The 21,126-nt window shown below is 40.9% G+C and overlaps 1 protein-coding gene across 2 annotated transcripts in view; it reads left to right on the top strand.

Annotated features, from left to right (window-relative positions):
• Positions 1 to 21,126, top strand: part of DNAJB6 (DnaJ heat shock protein family (Hsp40) member B6) — a 68,731-nt gene that overhangs the window by 26,908 nt on the left and 20,697 nt on the right. For both annotated transcript variants that reach the window (XM_061586220.1, XM_061586221.1), the window contains exons 6-8: positions 2,309 to 2,440; positions 3,279 to 3,420; positions 4,316 to 4,386. In XM_061586220.1, coding sequence (XP_061442204.1) covers positions 2,309 to 2,440; positions 3,279 to 3,420; positions 4,316 to 4,386 — 345 coding nt within the window. The remainder of the gene's footprint in view (positions 1 to 2,308; positions 2,441 to 3,278; positions 3,421 to 4,315; positions 4,387 to 21,126) is intronic.

The following is a 21,126-nucleotide window of genomic DNA, read 5'->3' as shown; positions in this document are numbered from 1 at the left end:
TGTGTGTTGTGTGTATATAAATTTGGGGTAGGATCCAAATTGTCAGTTACATGTAAGTCCCACTGATTTAAATCAAGGCTTGACTTAACATTTCATAATTTCAATGGTTACCCAATTTCAACTAAGTTAGCCTGGATCCAGCCTTCTGTGGTCAACCATACATAATAAAAAATAAATAAATAAAATTTTATTTTTGAGTCGCCTATCTGGCCGAGTGAATGGCCACTCTAGGCGACGAACAGATTACGATAAAATACAATATAAAAACCAAAAAAGGACCATAATCAGTAATTAATAAAACACCAGTTAATAACAACATTTAAAAGACTAACCCACCCCAGAAATCCCATAGGCCTGGCCTGAACATCACATACAACTCTTGATATTGCATTGCTTAAACTGCTTTTCCTGATTTGTTTTAATACTTTAAAACTGTAAGCCATTTTGGGTGCCTTGGCAGAAAGGTAGTATGTAAATGAAATAAATAAATAATGCCACGGGATAACGAATACACATAAGCTTTGAAATACCACAATACAGGTTATAAAAGCTTCACGGAAAAGCTTAATAAAAACGTATTCCATAACGAAACAGGGTGTCACTAACATTTGTTGTTTATTTAAAAAAATAAGTTATGGCAACATACAGTCATTTCCTATCCTTGTTCTTTGTTCTTAATATAATGAACAACAGGGCCCATCTGCTAATACCTCTTTCTATACTTCTTGTATTTTGACACTGAACATGTCAAATGTTTATAGTATCACTTTGGTTTAGCATTCAGACAGTACCCAAGGAATGTAAATACATTCACAATTAGATGTAATATACATATGTCTACTGACGAAAGAAATGGCTTAGACAGATACATGGAGGATAAGGCTCTCAATGGCTGCTAGCCATGATGGCTGTGCTCTGCCTCCATGGTCGGAGCCAGCATGCTTTTAAATATTTATCTATTTGTTTGTGTATTACATTTATATACCGCCCCGTAGCCAAAGCTCTCTGGGAAGTTTATAAAAATTAAAAACATTGAACATTAAAAACAAATATACAGTTTTAAAAACCATACAAAGTTTAAAACCATGAAGCACAGATAAACAAGGTAAAAGACCTGGGGCCAGAGCTCAGCACATGCTATTAGAATGCCTGGGAGAAAAGGAAAGTCTTGAACTGGCGCCGAAAAGATAACAATGTTGGCGCCAGGCAAACTTCATCGGGGAGATCATTCCATAATTTGGGGGCCACCACTGAAAAGGCCCTGTCCCTTGTCATCCTCCGAGCTTCCCTTGGAGTAGGCACCCGGAGAGGACCTTTGATGTTGAGCGTAATGTATGGGTGGGTTCGTGTTGGAAGAGGTGTTTCGTCAGGTATTGTGGTCCCAAGCTGTGTAAGACTTTATAGGTTTAAACCAGCACCTTGAATCGGGCTCGGAAACATATAGGCAGCCAATGCAAGCAGGCCAGAATCGGTTTTATATCAGTTAATATCAGTTGCTAGAAACTGCAGGAGGGGTAAGTGCTCTTGTGCACAGGTCCTGCTTGTAGGCTTCCCATGGTTATCCGGTTGGCTACTGTGAGAACAGGATGGTGGACTAGTTGGGCCATTGGCCTGATCCTGCAGACTGCTGATATGTTCTCCTACAATAGAAGTTGAGGGCTAGATCTCAATTTTTAAAAAATAATACACAACATAAATTCAGTGTTTAGCTTTCAGAAGGCCAACAACTTTAATTTAATGTTGCCACATTATTATTTGGTCTCACCGTATTTCCATTTTGGATTTTGTAATACTCTGTTATGAGAAACTAACCTTTATGAAGGTATTTGAAGATATGTCTTAATGTGAATCTGGTTAGAAGCCAGAAAACGAGATAAATCATCTTCAACAGAATTTAGTAGTTATACTCCCACATTTTTGAGTCTATAAAATATATGACAATGATGCATTAAACATGAACTACTTGCAATGACATTGACTCTTTCCACAAAACCAGCTGTATCTATTCCTATAGTAGGAAATAGATCATGCAGGCTGCAATCCTGTGCACACTTTCCTGAACACAGTGAGACATGCATCTAAGTAGGTATATATGGGGTTGCACTTAAAGATAAGAAATCTCTGTGTGACTGCCAGGCGCAGAATTTACATTTGTGAAAAGTGGAAATTGTATGATATTGGAAACATATTGCAAGCATTGGCTGCCTGTCTTTAATATTTAAAAGTCACTACTTTGGCATGGTATTTAAAGTGTGCTTAGTACTGAAGCATATTGGCTTATGATTCAAAATTTGAATTTTATTTGCAGAGGATCCTTTCGATGATTTTTTTGGCAATAGACGAGGGCCACGTGGGAACAGAAACAGAGGTGGTGGATCCTTTTTCTCTGCCTTTGGTGGATTTCCTGCATTTGGAAGTGGTTTCTCTGCATTTGATACAGGTAAGGCAAATCAAATTTAGTTTAGTAATTGAATGTAAACAATTTCCCAATTACAGAAACGTTTAAACTATAAACTGTCTGATCTTTTTTAAGGATCCTCTAGTATACAAGAAAGCTCATGGAAAGCCTGTGGCCATCCAGGTGTTGTTGGACTACAGTTCCCATTATCCCTGACCATTGGTCATGCTGGCTAGGACTGGTGGGAGTTGTAGTCCAACAACCTATGGAGAGCCACAAGTTCTGCACCCCTGAGCTAGAATTATTGGAACTGACAACTGAAAGGGAACAGTACTCTATTCAGAGAGCTATTTTAGGTACAAAGAGAGGCTACTCCCCTGTAGTTTCTGGAACGCTACTCAGCTTCAAAAGTAATTTGCCACGTGACATGGGGAAAATTGATCAATATATTGTGTCTAGCTCTTCAAGAGACTCGCAGCACAGACTAAACCAATAAATCACATAATTTTCACTCTTACAAAGGTTACTTTAGCTGATTACTGTTAATATAATTTCTTAGTATCTTTATATTAGGGGGGAAAATCATATTAGGGAGTCAGTCCTCATTTTGAGTTGGGCTTTCAAAGATTGAGGATGGCTACGTTAATCTCAAGGGATTAGCTGTTGTATATATCCTTATTCCAACAATTCTAAACAAATATCTGAAGTTAATAGACATGGTTATATGTAGTAGCCTGACAGTTCTGATTCTAACATGCTTATCAATTTGAAAAAGAAAATATAGATGAAAAACTATTGGTCAGTTTGTGGCATTTTTTTAGTAGATGGACTTGACCAAACATAAAGATACTACTTTCTGTCGCTTTGATTCCCTTAACAGGCTTTACTTCGTTCGGTTCTCTGGGACATGGGGGCCTTACTTCATTCTCCTCCACATCGTTTGGTGGCAGTGGGATGGGTAACTTCAAATCTGTATCGACTTCAACTAAAATAGTTAATGACAGAAAAATTACTACAAAGAGGTACAGTGACTTAAATTCATATGTTTAGTAGATTAATAGTGTAACTGTTTTTCCATATTTTAATGCATTTTTTAAAATAGCTAGAATTATAGAAATTGTTTCTCTTGTTGCTTACCCAAGAAACACAAAGAATGTTTTTCTAGTCAGAATTAACCCTTGAAAGGGTGTGTGTACACTGCTTACATGAGTGACACACAGTTCTCAATAAGCTTGGGTTCTCTGCTTTTGGGTTACTCGCCTCTGATTCTTCCAAGTTCTGAGAGCTGTGATGGGTGGGCTGAATTAGCTGCATATTCTGGTGACTGAAGTGTCAAAGTCTAGTTATAATGGGTTAGAAATGTGATTAAATATGGAAAATTGTGATGTCAGATAAGATTGCAATTAGAATTGTGCTAAAATAGTAGCTCAACTAAAAAGCATTTCTCAAGGGGTTCAGTTACAGAAACACTAATAGTTGTTCCAAGCTCTTGCATAAAATAAAGCTTTCCAATTTAGATGCTGCTATTTGGCCCTCCGTGGTGCAGAGTGGTAAGCAGCGGTAACGCAGCCAAAGCTCTGCTCACGGCCAGAGTTCGATTCCAACGGAAGGAGGAAGTCGAATCTCCGGTAAAAGGGGTCGAGGTCCACTCTAAAATGAGTACCCAGCATATGCTGGGGGGTAAAGAAAGGCCGGGGAAGGAACTGGCAATCCCACCCCATATATACGGTCTGCCTAGTAAACGTTGCAAGACGTCACCCTAAGAGTCGGAAACGACTCGCACTACAAGTGCAGGGACACCTTTACCTTTATTTGGTGCCAATCAAGTAATCAGTTTATGGACAAGAGATCCATGTGCCACCTGATTGTTATTAAAAACACTTCAAAAAGATTATTAAATGGATTTTTATCCTACAGAATTGTTGAGAATGGACAAGAGAGAGTAGAAGTTGAAGAAGATGGCCAGTTAAAGTCTTTAACAATAAATGGTAAGGAGCAGCTGCTACGCTTGGATAACAAGTAATTCAACGCACGCATTTAACAGAAATGTTAAGCTATAACGAGCACCCTTTGAGGATTAACAGGAACATTTTTTTGAAGATTTCAAATGAACTCTTTTCATTATACTGTACGTAATCTAAAGTATTTATAAACAGCTCATCGGAGCTCATGATACTGTCAGACTTTTGCGTTTAATTGCTGGGACCACATGAATAGGACCATTTTTGTCCTTAAAATTGTTGTACATTTCTGTATGCACTTTGCTTTTTATTAAACCTGATTCTTGGTGAACAATTACCCTGCAATAGTGCTAGGGCAAAATTGTACACTAACATTAGCATGAATCCTGCTTTTTTATTTTTGTTTGTTTTGTCATGTGAGCCAATAAGTAGTTTACATCTACTGTGAAGTTAACATTTCTGAGGCAAATTTAGTTTCAAGCTTTCAATATTTAGTAGTGAATAATGTTAACATGTTACAGATGGTGCATTTCTGGTTTAAACGAATTAAGGATGTTTTCTAGTTGTGCATGAATGCTGGCAATTTAGTACGTTTTGACATCTAAATGTGTAATATTTAAGCCTAGGCTAACAAAAGTTAAATTTAGTGAGCTTGGGTATTTTGTCATTTTTGCTAACACGTTAAAAATGAATAAATGCTGACATTTGTGGTGCATTCTTTCATGGTAACATTTGTAGCTTTTTTTGTGCGTCTATGTAACTTGGATGATAACTATACTTTGCTTTCAGCGCTCACTTCCTTCAAACTTTCTTCCCTGTAAACATTGCCTCATATAAGAATTGAGTGCCACTAAAATTTTAACTGCGATATTCTCAAACAGCAAAATGAAACTACTCTGAACTGGGTTAAAAGTACATTAACTTTAACATGTTTGTATTCTGGGCAAGATCCAGTGTCACATCAGCGGACATGAAGGGAGTATTTCTTCTTCTCCCCCACAGCCCTCCACATGTTCTCAGTTTGTTTTGGAGGGTTCCCCAACCCTTTGAAGCAGATTTGGGGGGTTTGAGAGAAGCTGCTGGGAGGAGGAAGAGTGAGTCTCATTTGTACAAGCAGAGGTCCGTTGCACAAGAGACCACCACCATTGGATATCTTCCTCTAAATTCATTTTTGTGAACTGACAAAAATGACTGAACTGCAGTTCTCCTAGCCATTCTGTTTTCAACAAACGGTGCTACTGAACACACAAGACCTAGGACAACTCTGCCTTTTGCTTTTTCCTGAAGCAGTAGATGGCTACAAAAAGTAAGATAAGAAACCTGTCTACATTTTTGTTGAAGTTTAGCATTATTTATGCTACTGTTTCACTCGGGAAAAGTATGTAGAAGATCCTTTCATTCAGTATAGGCTCTGGCACAAGGCCACAGTGAAGCCTGTTGAAATTAAGCTATGAGGCAGAAGATCACACTGGGAGTGTGGAAGAAGGGGAAGGTAAACATTTTATCGAGGGACTCTGCTCTAAAACCTTTAGATTGCCATTAGTTGTAATGGAGTTGCTATCTATAGGTGGCTAATCTGTAGCCCTCTAGATGTTAGACTACCACAAACCTGATCATTGTCCATGCCAGCTGAGGCTGATGTGAACATCTGGAGGGCTACAGATTTCCCACCCTTACTATATAACTAGCAAAAAGTAAATACGTATAAATCTAGGAAATATATGTACATGCACACTTTGTAGCAGTTTCTAGAACTACAGACACATGCCTAGCTTTGGATATCTTGTCTAGCAATTGTACAAACAGTTACGTCTTTCTAATGCTCGTCTTAATGTAAATTTCTAAGTGGTTGGCTATGTGTCCTTCGTGAGTAACGTCCGCAACGTTCTCCAAATGGACTGCCCTGTGTGATTAAAAATTTCAGTGTTAAATTTATTAGACCTGTGTGCGAATGACCCCTGTCAATTCTCCAGCATATATATGTGTATATATGGACAGAGAAATGGGACAATTTCACCAGGTTTCTCCCATCAGAAGAAATTCTCCTACAATTCCTTGGAGGTGTAGCTCACCATTATGATAGATTACTTTTTTCTTGCTATTTTCCCCCTTACTGCTGCAAGTGACAGTAGCAGGAACAGTGTTGGCAGTCTGGCCACCATTTTGCATCCTCCACAGTGTCCTGGACGGAGTCTCGTACAACATTGTGGAAGGGGTAGGAAATGGTGGCCTTTACAAACATATTCAGAGAAAATTCTTTGAAATGCCCTTTTTTGAGGAGGGTTGCAAAAAAACTCATATTTTTTCAGTAAAATGTCTTCTGAGCAATTTTGATTTGACTAAAAATTTATTGGGAAGACTGTTAAAGGGATGGTAAAAGGTCAAATGAATTTTTTAAACATAGAATTCAATAATCAGTAAACTACTTCAGTCTAGATTTTTTTTAAATTTTTGTATCTGATCAGCTTAGAATGATGAAAGTGAATGACATTGAGCTGGGAAATACAAATCACAGTTGATATAAACTAAAGCCTTTAACTGAAACATACACTAGCTACCTTGCACCTTTTCCATTTCACTTTTCATAAATTCCATCCAAATTGGTAAAGGAGAGCATTAACAGATTATTTTCATTAAAGAATCAGTGCCTTGTTACCTTCTCAGCATTCACAACTGAAGAACTACCTGCAATGTTAGTTCTGTTTCATTATTCAATTAGAAGCGAGAACTGTGCGATTGAGCAAAGCATGACAAGAGCTAGAAGACTAGTCCACCAACATCTAGTGATGAAATAGAGTACTGCACAGTATTTGGGGGAAAAACACAATTTGCTGAACTTGGCACGTGGATGCTTTTGCTAGAGTGTTCTGTGCAGGCAAAACCAGGGCTGTGAATATACTATGGTTAAACATCAGAACTGTGTGCCAAGGATTGACAAATTCTGCATCCTGCCTCTCTAATACAAGTTTACATATTTTGAAGCCCTCTCCCATATCGCTTGAAATCTCTTGATACTTCTGTAGACATCCCAAAAGTATGCATTATCTGGAAAACATGCATCACCAACCAGGGCTGGTACCAGGCATGCTGGGGCCCTTGGGCACCAGCCTGCCCTGGCATGCACACACCCCACAAGCCCCATCTACCTTTCCCTTGAAGTGAATGCTGGCTGCGCTGTGTGTGCATGCATGCCATCAACCAAGATGGCGGCAGGGGCATCAGCCCCTTAGCCACCATCTTGATTGACAGCAGGCATGTGCCCACAGCGCAGCCAACATTTGCTTTAAGGGAAAGGTAGGTGGGGCGTGCAGGTGGGCGTCACGGGCCTATGAGGTAGAAAGTGGGTGCTTAGGAGCTCCCTCTCTGCGATCTGCGGCAGGGTTGGGAGTCAATGCTGCCACTGATCATTGAAGGGAGTGCTACCCACCCACCCTAAGGAGGGGCCCTCAGCCAAGGCCCAGCCTGACCGCCCTCTGGGCCTGGCCCAGTCACCAACCTTCAAGTGAGGTCATAACCTTATGGGATTTCTGACAGAGCATGCAATTGACATCGCTGCCAGACATGCTTCACACACTTTGTAGCCTGTCACAAGATTTTACAGGATGCTGAATTCTGTACTAGATAAGTTTTGCACTTGGGTAGTGTGATCATACAATGCTCACTGCCGTGGTGTACTGCTTGCCTATAGTTGTTCCAAATGTTCCACTTGTTCCAAATGCACTGCATCATATTTAGCAGCTTCGAGACACTTGGAACTCAACTCTTAGCTGCTAATCTTTCTGGTAAAGCTTTGTGTTGTCTGTCTGTACAGGGTATTAAACTTGATCTGCCTAAAAGTGGTCCTTGCTGCTTAGCATTTTTGAGGGTAAAATCCAGACTTTGCCCTGGGATGGGTGAGGGGGGATGTCTTTAGATTAACAGAAATCTGCTGGTCAGTGACTTGGTACATGCATCCATAGCACACTGAGTGCACCTGTTGCTAGTCTGGAAAGAGGAAAAGGTGCCCATTTTCTTTCCTGGGGGGTGGCTTAACTTCATGGAGTGCATCTCCAGCTCAGTTCTGTTCCCCCCCCCCTTCTGGGATACATACTACAAAATATCAGGGTCTTGACCAAGCTAATTTTCCACTCTCCTGTCCTTCATTTTTCTTTTTTTCAGTGACGTGAACATTCTTTGTCCCAACTACCCTTGATCATAAACTTAATTTGTAGACTTTCACAATCTACCTGACTTGTGGTTTCCTTAGATTCTATCCCCTCCCATCCAGAATTGACTTATCTGTTGGTGTTATTGGCACTCTGTAAGTTCAGAAATTCTTGTGGAAACAGTTTTTGCAGTTAAAATTATTCATTTTTCTTTTAATTTACAAGCCTATATACTTTTATCTAGATAGTTCCTAGTGTCTGTAAAAATCACTTCTTTCTCCCTGTTTGTCTTCCAAACTGATAAAGCACCCAGCCACTTGAGTTCACCATTAGAGACCTGCAGCATAATGTTGCCATGTGGAGTACTCCAAGTGGTCCAACTAGCCATGCTCTTCCAGGATACTCCATTCAGTCATCACCCTGGTTTTGTCCCCCTCCCCATTCCCAACAGATACATAGCATTCTGTGGCCGCTGACCATGATCAATCATCTATAGGCTTTTTGGGACTCCCACCCCACCCAAATTGTGTACTTCTACAAATCTTGGGATTCCCATGAGCATACTGATATCTCCTATTTTGTTTCTCAGTACCCTCATGTTTTGGCTAAACTTCTGTCACCCCTCGCCAACTGAATTCACTATTAGAAAGGGTGATGTGGGGCAGGAGGAAGGAACTACAGTTAAGCAATCAGCAAAATAAGGTGGGCAGGTTATAGACCTCAAACTAAGAAATATAGTGTGGTAGGAATTACTTACTTATTAAATTTATATCCCACACTTCCTCCCAGAAGAATCCCAGAGCTCCTGGCTGTTCCTTGTTATGAGGGGAAGGCATGGGAGTCAATCCTAAATTAGCAGCAACCCTAGGAAGCTGCCTTATATAGAAGCAAACCATTGATCTATTTAGCTCAGTATTGTCTACACTGGCTGGCAGAAGCTCTTCCGGGTTTTAGGCACAAGTCCTTCCCAGCCCTACCTGGAAATGACAGGGGTTGAATGTGGGACCTTTTGCGTGCAAAGGATGTGCTCTGTGGCCCTGACTAAGCAGAATTTGCCCATTTAAACGCTGTTATTCTCTTGAGTAATAACTTTGACTTAATCACTTGTGGGTTTTGGTAGCAGCAACTGGCTGGTTTAGCTGGTCATCTCTTCATAAGAATAGCTGATTGGCTACATTTTTATGGTTGCTCTCAAAGAGAATGAGTTGTCTGTTGAATCCAGACTTAGTTTCATGTAAGTTCCATTGAAATCAATGGAACAAAGGCACAACTTGACTTCTGCAGCTGATTTCAGTGGGATGTATGTGCAGCTGACTTAGTCTGAATCAAACCTATTCTGTTTACTATACTCAATTTAAATCCAGTTGGTAAGTAGCTATATCCTGTAACTTTCTGTAGAGATTTGAATCCATTCTTTGCAAAGCTTGGATAAGTCTCTAACGTGTTTCTAAGGGCCAATAAATGCATGTCTTACTACTGTGGCTTATTCAGGTGTAGGCCACAGTGTTTGTAATCTCTTGTTATTAGCACATGAAACATCTTTTCATTTTCATTTGTTTGAAAAGTGGCCTAGTTACTGAAGCATTCCGTATTGAGACTTACTAAAATGGAGTTTTCTAAATTGTGAACAGAGTAGAGTTTTATATTAAGTACACTGTATTAACCTGTCTTCTGTCTAGTTACTAGATTGAACGCTGTCATTTGTAGCTTGGGATTGATTTCCAACAAGGTAGTGCTAAACTGTCCCTTCTTAAATTTTGTGTTTTGTAAAAGAAGAATATTTATGCCATTTCTGTGAGTGTCTGATGTTTTGAGACTTCTGATGTAATTTTGAAAGATTTAATACTGACTTGTCATGTCTGGGCCTTCTCTGTTGCCCATCTGCCTGAGTGAACCTATTATGTATGCAAGTGGCATGTGTCTTGTGTAGTGTTGTGTCCCAGTATGTTTTGGAGTGTTCTTTTTCATTAGCCATATGTGTAGGCTCGCATTAGACCGAAATGCTCAAACATAAAATCTGGTTTGCTCTATTTTCTTGTAACTAGATGAGTCGCTTAAACCTCAGTTTCTTCATCTGTAAAATTTAAGTGTTTTTTTTTAAAAAACTACTTGTCGAAAATTGATAAATAATGATGCAGTTGGGTATCTTATTTATAGCATATAGTTTACAATCTGTGCTCACATTGTGATACTATATAGGTCAATAAGGCCTTGATTCAGAGTTCTTATTGATGGCTGGTTTGCCAAACCTTCAGTCTGGTGTCCTGCATATGAGCAGGGTTTGCTACCTCTCTGCTCCTGATCCTAACTCCCATGCTGAATCATAAGCTGCTTTTAAAACTCATTTCATTCTCCATAGTACTGTGGCATGCAAGACTGCTGTTTGATGAAAAAGAAGCCTAAAGCCCCCTTGCACTAATTGGACTAGTGTCACAGTTCTTTGGGTCCTGACCATGGTTTCCTGAATCCACTCTTCAAATTTCAGATGAAAAGGAAAATATTATGTCTTATTCACTCTAACCCTCTTCCTGTGTTACCCAAATGTAGAAGACAAGTGTGGTGAAAGGGATTGTTGGACAGCATGTTTATCATCACCCCCAAATCTGTGCTGCTGCTCTTGCTGTTGCCCTCTTAAGCATAAGATCTATAGCACAGGGACCGGTTTCTGTCAGACTTGGATCTTCCATCTGTAGAGAAAATTCTGAACTGCTTGACATGGTGACAGCTGAGCAGGAAGAGCAGTGTGCTTTAGAACAGGGCCAGATGTGTTGCCTTTGAGCCAACAGCTGCAGATTTTATTATAAGGTCAAACCCTATAAAAACAAATTAAATCCCTCAAATCATACGATTTCTAACATGTTGTTATGTGCCTTCAAGTCGATTACGACTTATGGCGACCTTATGAATCAGTGATCTCCAATAGCATCTGTTATAAATCACCCTGTTCAGATCTTGTAAGTTCATGTCTGTGACTTCCTTTAGGGAATCAGACCATCTCTTGTTTGGTCTCTCTCTTTTTCTATTCCCTTCTGTTTTTCCCAGCATTGTTGTCTTTTCTAACATACATTAAAGTATGTGGTACTTATACAAACTAAGTACAGCCATGCTGCTCTGTTGACCACGCTTGTCCTCTACACCTGAATAACTTGTAACGAGGGCTTATGGCATTTAGCATTCCAAGCCTGGTGAAAAATCCAGTGATTCTATCATGGGAGATGATCAATTTAGTCTTTGGCAAAGGCTGCCTTGCAGGTGAGTTTACAAAAGATTCTAGCCCACTAAAATGTGTAAAGGCCTCCATGCTCACTTGCATCAGTGGCCTTGAAGAGTGAGAACTACTTTTCTCGGTGGTCACCTGGAGATGATATTTAATCTCCATAGGTGAGTGCTACTTAGATATTTGAAATTTTTGCTGCATAACTTTTGTATTGTATTTGTTGCTTGAATTTGTCTGACTCCAACTTCCATCCACAAATCTTGCTATCTTTTCCTTCCATTTTAAGGGGATATCTACTACCATTTGCCTCTCTGTGTGACCTTGACTACTTAGATTTTTACTGATCAGGATGAGCAGTTTCTTTGGCATTCAAAGCTCTGCTAGGGCTAGATGGTTGCTTTCATTAACTCAAAGACTGGAGTCAGATGAACCCACCGGCTGTGATGAAGAGCTGGGCCATGTGGTAGCCCAGAGGACAGATTGCTGTATTCGCCCATTGCTGTGCTAAACAGTAACCATTTGAGAGACTTGATTTAATTTCTTTATTGTGATTCACATCTTGATTTATCTGAATAGCTATATGTTAAATATTTCTTTGATCACTATTCTTATAATGTAAGGGCTGCATTAATCCTTTTATTTACAATGCATTGTCAGAATGGCATTGTCATCTGGCTTTCCTGCTGCAACTGCTTTGCTCTATATAAAATACTTTTCAAAGCTCCTGAGTGAGCTTGCTTGTAAAGAGATTCCACGTGCCACTGATGGATGTTCAGCCCTACAGAACTCAGTTTCTTTTTCCTTCGCTGTTCATAATTAGTGGCTTGGTAACATCTTCCTATAGGCTTTTTCTTCAATGAGCGACACTAGGAGAAGATTTAGGTTACTTTCTAAGTTGCAAATATATAGTTGAGGTTGAAGAAGAATTTAAGTCATAATCTCTATTCAGGATATGTTTTGAGGTTGTCTACAGCAAACAGCTTTTTGCATCCATTTTGCTGTAGAATTCTCACTTCTGAACTTGATGTATGAAACTGCCTTATACTGAGTCAGAATACTGATTCATTTAGCTTGGTATTGTTTACCCTGACTGGGTTTCCAGTATCTCAAGCAAAGATGTTTCCTACCCTACTACTGTGTATTCAGTAACACTTTTAAAAGATCAGGCATGAATAAGGGATTACATGAGGATAAGGTTATCAGCAGCTACTAGAAAAGATGACTGTATGCCCATGATACTATCTAAGACATACGGTCACATCTGTCTGATACCTGTTAACTTCAGTACTGCCCCACTGCTGGCTCCCAGCTCAGTGGACTTGAGGCAGAAATGCACCACGGGCATATGTGTTAAGTGTACACTAAAATGTGAACCATCTCATGCTTTTGATTGTGACTAAAGGCACAGTTGTAAGGGGGGGGAAGTGGGCCACTACAAGTCCTAAACCACCAGAGAGCTTGAATTGAATTTAGGCAAGAGATAATAGCCACAGGAGTTAAGCCACATTTAAATTTATTTTGCTGTAGGCTGCAAATCAAGAATTCTAAGCATACTAGAGAAAATAAATTACGATTAGTAAACCATAATATTTAACTGGCCTACATTTTTCTCCTTGCTGCTTCACACAGTGTTCATGTATAGCAGTGGTGGCAAACCCATGAAGCTATTTTTTTAATGACTTGCCAGCCTCCATTTTCCTCCCCGCTGCTGCACTGGGTGGAGAGGCTCCCAGTGCAGCACGGCAATGAGGAGGAAATCACCCATTGCAGCACTGGACTTAGTGGAGAGGTTTGTTGTATTCGTTGTATAATGACATAAAGATGTTCCATTTCTAAGGGTGTTGCACTTTGTGGTCTAAAAGCTAGTTTGCTGAACAGTGAGCACATTCCCCATTGTATAGTCATCATTCAGTTACATATCTTTTAGATCTGTATATTTTGAAGCTTGCATCTGCTGGTGTTTTTACCCTATGCTCCTTTCATTTTTTGCCATTATGTTCCTGTCTGAGATGCAAATGTTGGTCACAAATCTTTTGAAAGTGCTGAGTAAGCCATTCTAATGTTTGGGAAGCTGATTAAGAAATGCTTATTTTTAATATAATGTAAAGGTTAAAGATGCTGTTGACAAATACAAGTATTCATAGTTGTAGAGATTCCTCATCCAATTCAGTCACCTCCTTAGAGACAAAAATAAGAACTCTGATGTGCCTATCAAACCGTAGTTCTACTTGGTTCTTAAAAGAGCAGTCAGCTGTGCTTTCATTTATGTGTGTTGTCCCTGGAAAGTTTACATAAGATTAGGTCCATGGTAACACTGTATTTTCTACCATAAATCACTGCAGTTGGATACACATATATGCCTTCTCAAGCAGCATATCTTCTCTTGTGGGAGTCTCTAAAAAGTACTGTTGTGACTTAGGTTTTTGATGTGTGTACCCAAACTAAATAGTACTAGACGGCTTCTGTCACATAATTTAGGCTTTGGACAGAGATCAAAGTTCATTGTTGGGTGTGGTGGTAAAATTCCCTAAACTCCTGTTGTCTTGCACATCAAGTTTGGGCCTGTTAGTGGCAGGTAGCCAGGATATGACACTTGGAAATAATAGTGTATTTAGAGTAGAGAACAATGTAGGTCAGTAGTTGGTAAATAGACTCCCCACCTAAGTCAATCTGCCTGGAGCAGGGAGCCATGAATGCACTTCTTCCTTACTCAGTGTGGCCAACTGAGAGTGAGAGGCCCAGAGAGGCATATGCTGTAGAAAAGGGAGAGCAGTGTCTGGAAGTATGGGTGGCACAACCTAATTAACGGATCACTGCAAAAGCAGTATGGCTTAACAGAGTTGAACATGACAGCATAGGAAGCTGCCTTAGATTGAGTCAGACCTTTGGTCTATCTAGCTCAGTATTTCCTACACTTACTGACAGTGGCTCTCCAGGGTTTTAGACAGGAAGTCTTTCCTAGCCCTACTTGGAGATGCTGGGGATTGAACCTGGAACATTATGCATGCAAAGCAGATGCCTTCCCCTACAGCCTATTGCAACATATAGGAAGTATTGATTCCTTGACTGGAGGACAAGGAGAATTCAATACAGTAACACCTAAGTTGACGAAGTACATGCGTTCCTGGACATTACTTCTTTAACAGAAACTTTGTTACCAGAGGTAGGAATAACATGGAAAGAATAGGGATAGGTTCCTACACCACAAAAAAGAAGAGCAGTTTGACATATTTCAGCAAACTTTTTATTCAGAACTAACAATATGCGTGTCTCATATGAAACAACCAGGTCAGATAAGCCTTGTATGCAGACCACTTGAAGACTTCTTCCAAAATGCATCCAGCAATACCTGCCTTGCCTTTTTTATTATGTAGCATCTTGCTATAGCAATCTAAAGCTCTGAGCACAGTTCTCCTCTCTGTACACTCGAGCAGGCAGGCAAGGGGCAGCTACCACCACCCTGTGCTTGGTCTCTCTCTGTCTCTCTTCCATTCTCTCCTACGCTCGAGCAGACACATCTGCAGTAAACAGTGCTTCCAGAGCACCCAAAACACTGTTTACTGTGGAGATGCTTGTGCCACCTAGCAAGGAGAGCCATTCCAGCCACGCATGAGAGAGCTGCCTGTAGCATCTGCAGTCCAGTAGGCAAGGAGCCATATTCTGACTTTGTCAGAGTGTGCACCCACACACGCACCCAAACACACACCCCACACCCAAAAAAGACTTTGTTAAAAGGAGCTTCTTTCCTGGAGGATTTGTTAACTGAGCTATTACTGTAGTGACAAAACTGCTTCTCTTGGGTATGGCCTTCTATATCATGGTGGTGTGGATGTGATTCTACAGCAGACAAAGGAATGCATTCCAGTTTCTTAGCAGCTTCTGATCTTGTGTATTTCTGCATTTCTGGAAGAAATAAGTCTTTCAAAGGACATATTTGTATTTGATTTTCATCTAATGAGTAGGTTTTCGTTGGTCTCCACTCACTCATTCAAAGAGTACTGTTTGTACTTTGTGTCTTCTAATTTTAGGTGGAAATCTGTACAACAGGCACCAGCTTAATCTGATTATGGTTGAAAATGAGTGGGACTCTTTTAGTAATCTAAAAGGTACTAGTGTTCAGAACCCCTGACTCATATGACTTTGTTGATGTGACTGTTTAGTTGGGTTTAATATCGTCACAGGTGTGTTGTCATTTATTGAGGCTTGCCTATATGAATGTGATACCTTTAGGAACACAGGAAACTGCCTGTCTTATACAAAATCAGGCCATTGATCCATCTATCTCAGTATTCATAACAACTTGTTGGTGGGCTTGTTCCCATGGGTGCTTCTTGCTGTCACACTCTTGGGTGCATGAGAACAAAGTGGAACGTAGTGTGAGGAAAGGACCAGAGGCAGATTTTTTCTGATACCCCTCCACTGAAAGTTATGACTAAGCTTTTCCAGGTGGAGGGAAGTGGGGAGGCAATGAATTTCCATTACCTTTGCTCCATCAGATCAAAGACCTGACTCTCAAATGAAGAGAAGAAAGGTGGTGCATCAGGTGGATTGTCAGTAAGGGCTCAAGCAAGAGAAATGAGTGAGGGTGGATAGAGGAGCAGGGAGGGCTTAACTCCAGACCAGAGCTATGCTGATAGACTTCTTTCTTCTTCTTCTTCTTCTTAGTCTTGCCTTTCCTCCAAGGAGGTCAAGATAGCATACTTAGTGCTTCCCTTCCCTATTTTATCCTCACAAAAGCCCTGCAAGGTAAATTAGAGCCTTGGGTCAGTGGTAGAGCATTTGCTTTGCATGCAGAAGGTCCCAAGTTCAATCCCTGGCATCTTCAGATAGGGCTGGGAGAGTCCCCTCTCTGGAACCCAGGCAAGCCACTGCCAGTCAGTGTAGACAACACTGAGCTAGATGGATCAATGGTGTGACTTAGTGCAAGGCAGCGTCCTTTGTTAGGCTGAGCGACAATGGCTGGCCCAAGGTCACCCAGTGAGCTTTATGGCTGAGTTGGGATTTGAACCTGGTCTTCCACACCCTAGTCCTAGTAGTCTAACCACTACACCACATTGGTTGTATGCAGATCCCATGGCATTTTATGGCTGTGGCTTTGGGTATCTTTCAGACAAAAAACTGATTTTTTTTTTTTAGAAATGTGCACATTCAGTGTGTGTAGCATGCAATACACAGGTGACTCTGTCCCACACCACCTCTTACCCACCATACTGATGAGTATTTTGCGAATAACTTCAACGCTACTACAGCAGTACATGCAACACACAAGTGACCTGGATTTGGACAAGATAATAGTGCTTCTAGTCTCTCAAGATAAATAGTTTGATAGCTATTAAATCCTATGGTGCAGGTTGCACAATGTTATGTGAAATGTGTTTGACCTTATTGTTGGTGTTCCTGATCTTGCAGAAAATTTAAAGATGCATACCTATTCAGAGTGAATGATCTAGGACAGATGGTGCAAGCTAAGACATGATGGCTTGTCAGCTGGTGTCTGGGTTATGTTAAAATAGGTTTTTCTAGTCTATATGACATTTGCAGTCTGCCAGATCAAAACAGAACTCCACATTCACCATGGAGAAATACTGTTTTTCTCAAATTGTGAGTTCCCTGAAGAATAAGATCCCCAGTTCCAAAGGATGAAAATTTTGAAGGTTATTTATCCCTTTGTGCCCAGTGGTTTGGGAAGGTAGTAGAGCAGTCAGGCTGTCATCTTTGCAATGTGCTCTGCATGTATGTAGGGTGAAAATCTGTGGCAAGTATTGTTGTTTACATCTTAAATGCTTGTCTGTTCAAAGCAGTAATCATGAATGGGAAGGCAATCAAGATATTCATTCAGGTAACAGAATTTTAAAAATGAAAATAACCAGTACTTCTCAGAAGCATTTCCAAGAGGCCTTCTTGCAATCTGATGGACTAAATAAAGGCTGCTCAGTCAGAGATAAAGAATTGGGTCACTTACTCCACTAGTTGAAGCAAAGATCTGTAATGAACAGCCAAGAGCTCTTTTTCAAGCTCTTGATGCCCTTCCTTGAAAGGTATTTTCTAACTTACCAATATTTTCACCCTTATCAAGCCCCAGCCTTCCTCCCAAATTTACAGCTGGGGGCAGGGAGTTATCTTCACAGTTGTACAACATGACAAGTGTGAGATCCAATCCCCTCTTGAGCTGGGACTGGGATGGGGTATTGTCCCAGTAGTTGTGCTGCACTTTGAAGGTACTCAGGCCTCAGAAGCACAGTGCCATTGCAAGGATGTTCTCCACACAATGCTCTATAGTTCAGAGCTCAAGAGAAGGGCTGGGGACTTGTCCTTTTTCTCAGTAGGAATCTAGAGAGAGGGACGCACAGTTGTTTCTGATCTTGTACTGGCTTCTGGAACTATAGTACAAAGTAACAGCCAGACTTTTGGCAATCATAACCGTTCTGATTGGCTTCATAGACCATGCAAAATGTGTGGACCACTGATCAGCATCCTGTTATGCCCTTAAGAATGTTCTTCAAGTGGATCCACATGCAGTCTGGTTTACTTCGAGGCTAGAAAACTCTTCTGTTAGCGGTGACAAGCTAAGGAGAGCATCTTGAATTAGGATGTAGCTTTTAAGTCCCCTTCCAGTGCTTTGTTTCAGTCCAGTTTATTACTTTCAGCTTCCTTAGGGTGTGTTTATTCTCCTTGATAACAAAACTGTATTAGAGTAGTTTTAGGTTCTTCCTTTAGTTTTGCACCTCCTCAGATTATTAATTCTTTTATTTCTACCCAGGTAACTTCCTCTTTGTGTGATGTCCAGTGTGCAGTCTGTTGTGAGCTTTCTAAATCAATTTAATGCTTGTCTTCAAGGATAAGAACTGGTTTGTTTGAGGACACTGCCAAGAAAGGTTTCCTTGTTTACCAGAAAGTGTAGGTGTGACTCAGTACAAGATTTTCATCACTAGGACATTTGCTACACTTTTACGAGAAAGGTTGAGGAGACCTGCCCTCTATCTCAAACCTTTTATTTATTTGTTTTATACACTCCTTTGTTTCTGCCGAACATCAGTTCTGACCAGCTTCATGAAAACATTGAATCACAGATGGGATTTTTAGACTGAACTAAGCTTGGCTACTTGAGCCTTTGGGGAGTTCCTTTTTTATACCCAAGTTCTTTCCAGCATTGTTCCAGTTTCTGAGATGGGCAAAACTAATGTGGGAAGGAGCCACAGGGCAAGATCCTCCCATGTGGCCATTAATGTCTGACATTACCAAGCATTGCAGGAGGGACTGTGATGCCACAATTGCCTGAAGGAAACATTGTTGCAGCCAAAAGGTTTGCATATCGTCTGTGAACTTCTGGCTTACAGTAGATGCCTTGCTAATAATCTTAACTCCAAGGTATTAAGGAGTTGCAAACATTCAAAAACATGCTAGCATAATAGTAAAATACCAGAACTTGAAAATCAGTTACTCAGCTGTTTTATTCCTATCTTGATACAATCTCTCCCTGTGTAGGAATACTTGCTTGCCCAGTCTATATTCTTGAAGCAATGAAAAACTCCTTTAGGTGCTGCTGTAAACGTATGTGCTCCTGTACAGAGACTGAGTCTAGGAATAATGTTAATTTATCAGTTTGCCAATCAAACATTATCTGTTACTTCCAGATGCAGGATATAAAATAGTATAAGTAACAACAGTCCCAAGGCAACAGTACAAACATTTTAGTATGTTTCAACTCTTTAGACAATAAATTATTATAAATTATTATATTATTATATATTATCTGTATAATAATAATAATAATAATATATCCCACCCTTCCTCCCAGTACGAGCCCAGAGTAGCAAACAAAAACACTCTAAAACATCATAAAAACAGACATTAAAATATATTAAAACAAAACATCTTTAAAAACATATTTTTAAAAAGACTTTAAAAACATCTTAAAAAGCAACTCCAACACAGATGCAGACTGGGATAAGGTCTGTACTTAAAAGTCTTGTTGAAAGAGGAAGGTCTTCAGTAGATGCCGAAAAGATAACAGAGATGGTGCCTGGCTAATATTTTATGGGAGGGAATTTCAAAGGGTAGGTGCCACTACACTAAAGGTCCGCTTCCTATGTTGTGCAAAACGGACCTCCTGATAAGATGGTATTTGCAGGAAGCCCTCACCTGCAGAGCGCAGTGATCGACTGGGTATATAAGGGGTAAGACGATGTTTCAGGTATGCTGGTCCCAAACTGTATAGAGCTTTTGTGCACCAAAACCAGAACCTTGAACTTGGCCCTGTAGCTAATGGGCAGCCAGTGCAATTCTTTCAGCAGTGGGATGACATGTTGGCGATACCCTGCCCCAGTGAGCAGTCTCGCCACCGCATTTTGCACCAGCTACAACTTCCGGACCAACCTCAAGGGCAGCCCCACATAGAGCGCATTACAGTAGTCCAGCCTGGAGGTTACCAGTGCATCGACAACAGTAGTCAGGCTATCCCGGTCCAGAAACGGCCACAGCTGTCTTACCAGCCGAAGCTGGTAAAAGGCACTCCTAGCCACGGAGGTCACCTGGGCCTCTACTGACAAAGATGGATCCAGGAGCACCCCCAGACTATGAACCTGCTCTTTCAGAGGGAGTACGACCCCATCCAAAGCAGGCAGCTGACCAATTATCTGAACTCGGGAACCACCAACCCACAGCACCTCCATCTTGCCAGGATTCAGACTCATTTTATTGGCCCTGATCCAGCCCACCGAGTCCAGGCACTGGTCCAGGGCTTGCACAGCCTGTCCGGATTCAGATATTACAGAGAAATAGAGCTGCGTATCATCAGCTTATTGCTGACACCTTGCCTCAAATCTCCTGATGACTGCTCACAATGGTTTCATATAGATGCTAAACTGCATCATGGACAAAATGGTACCCTGCGGCACCCCGGAGCACAACTGGCAGGGGAATGAAAGACAGTCACCCAATGCTATTCTCTGAAAACAACCCTGGAGGTAGGATTGGAACCACTGTAAAACAGTGCCTCCGATACCCGTCTCACCAAGTCAGCTCAGAAGGATACCGTGATCCATAGTATCAAAAGCTGCCAAGAGATCAAGTAAGAATAACAGGGTCATGCTCCCCATCCTTCTCCTGATAAAGGTCATCCATCAGGGCAACCAAGGCTGATTCAGTCCCATAACGAGGCCTGAACCCAGATTGGAATGGGTCAATATAGTCTGTTTCATCGAAGAGTACTTGTAATTGCTGCGCCACAACCCTCTCAATCATCTTCCCTAAAAAGGGGGTGTTTGCGACTGGGCGGTAGCTGTCGCAAACCAATGGGTCCAGGGTGGGCTTTTTCAGGAGCGGTCGGATCATTGCCTCTTTCAGGGTGGCTGGAACCACTCCCTCCCGCAATGATGCATTGACCACACCCTGGATCCACTTAGT

The sequence above is a fragment of the Rhineura floridana genome, chromosome 10, assembly GCF_030035675.1.
Source record: "Rhineura floridana isolate rRhiFlo1 chromosome 10, rRhiFlo1.hap2, whole genome shotgun sequence".
Classification (NCBI taxonomy): domain Eukaryota; kingdom Metazoa; phylum Chordata; class Lepidosauria; order Squamata; family Rhineuridae; genus Rhineura; species Rhineura floridana.
Note: the sequence above shows the minus strand (reverse complement) of the source record. Positions and strands in the feature narration are given on the sequence as shown.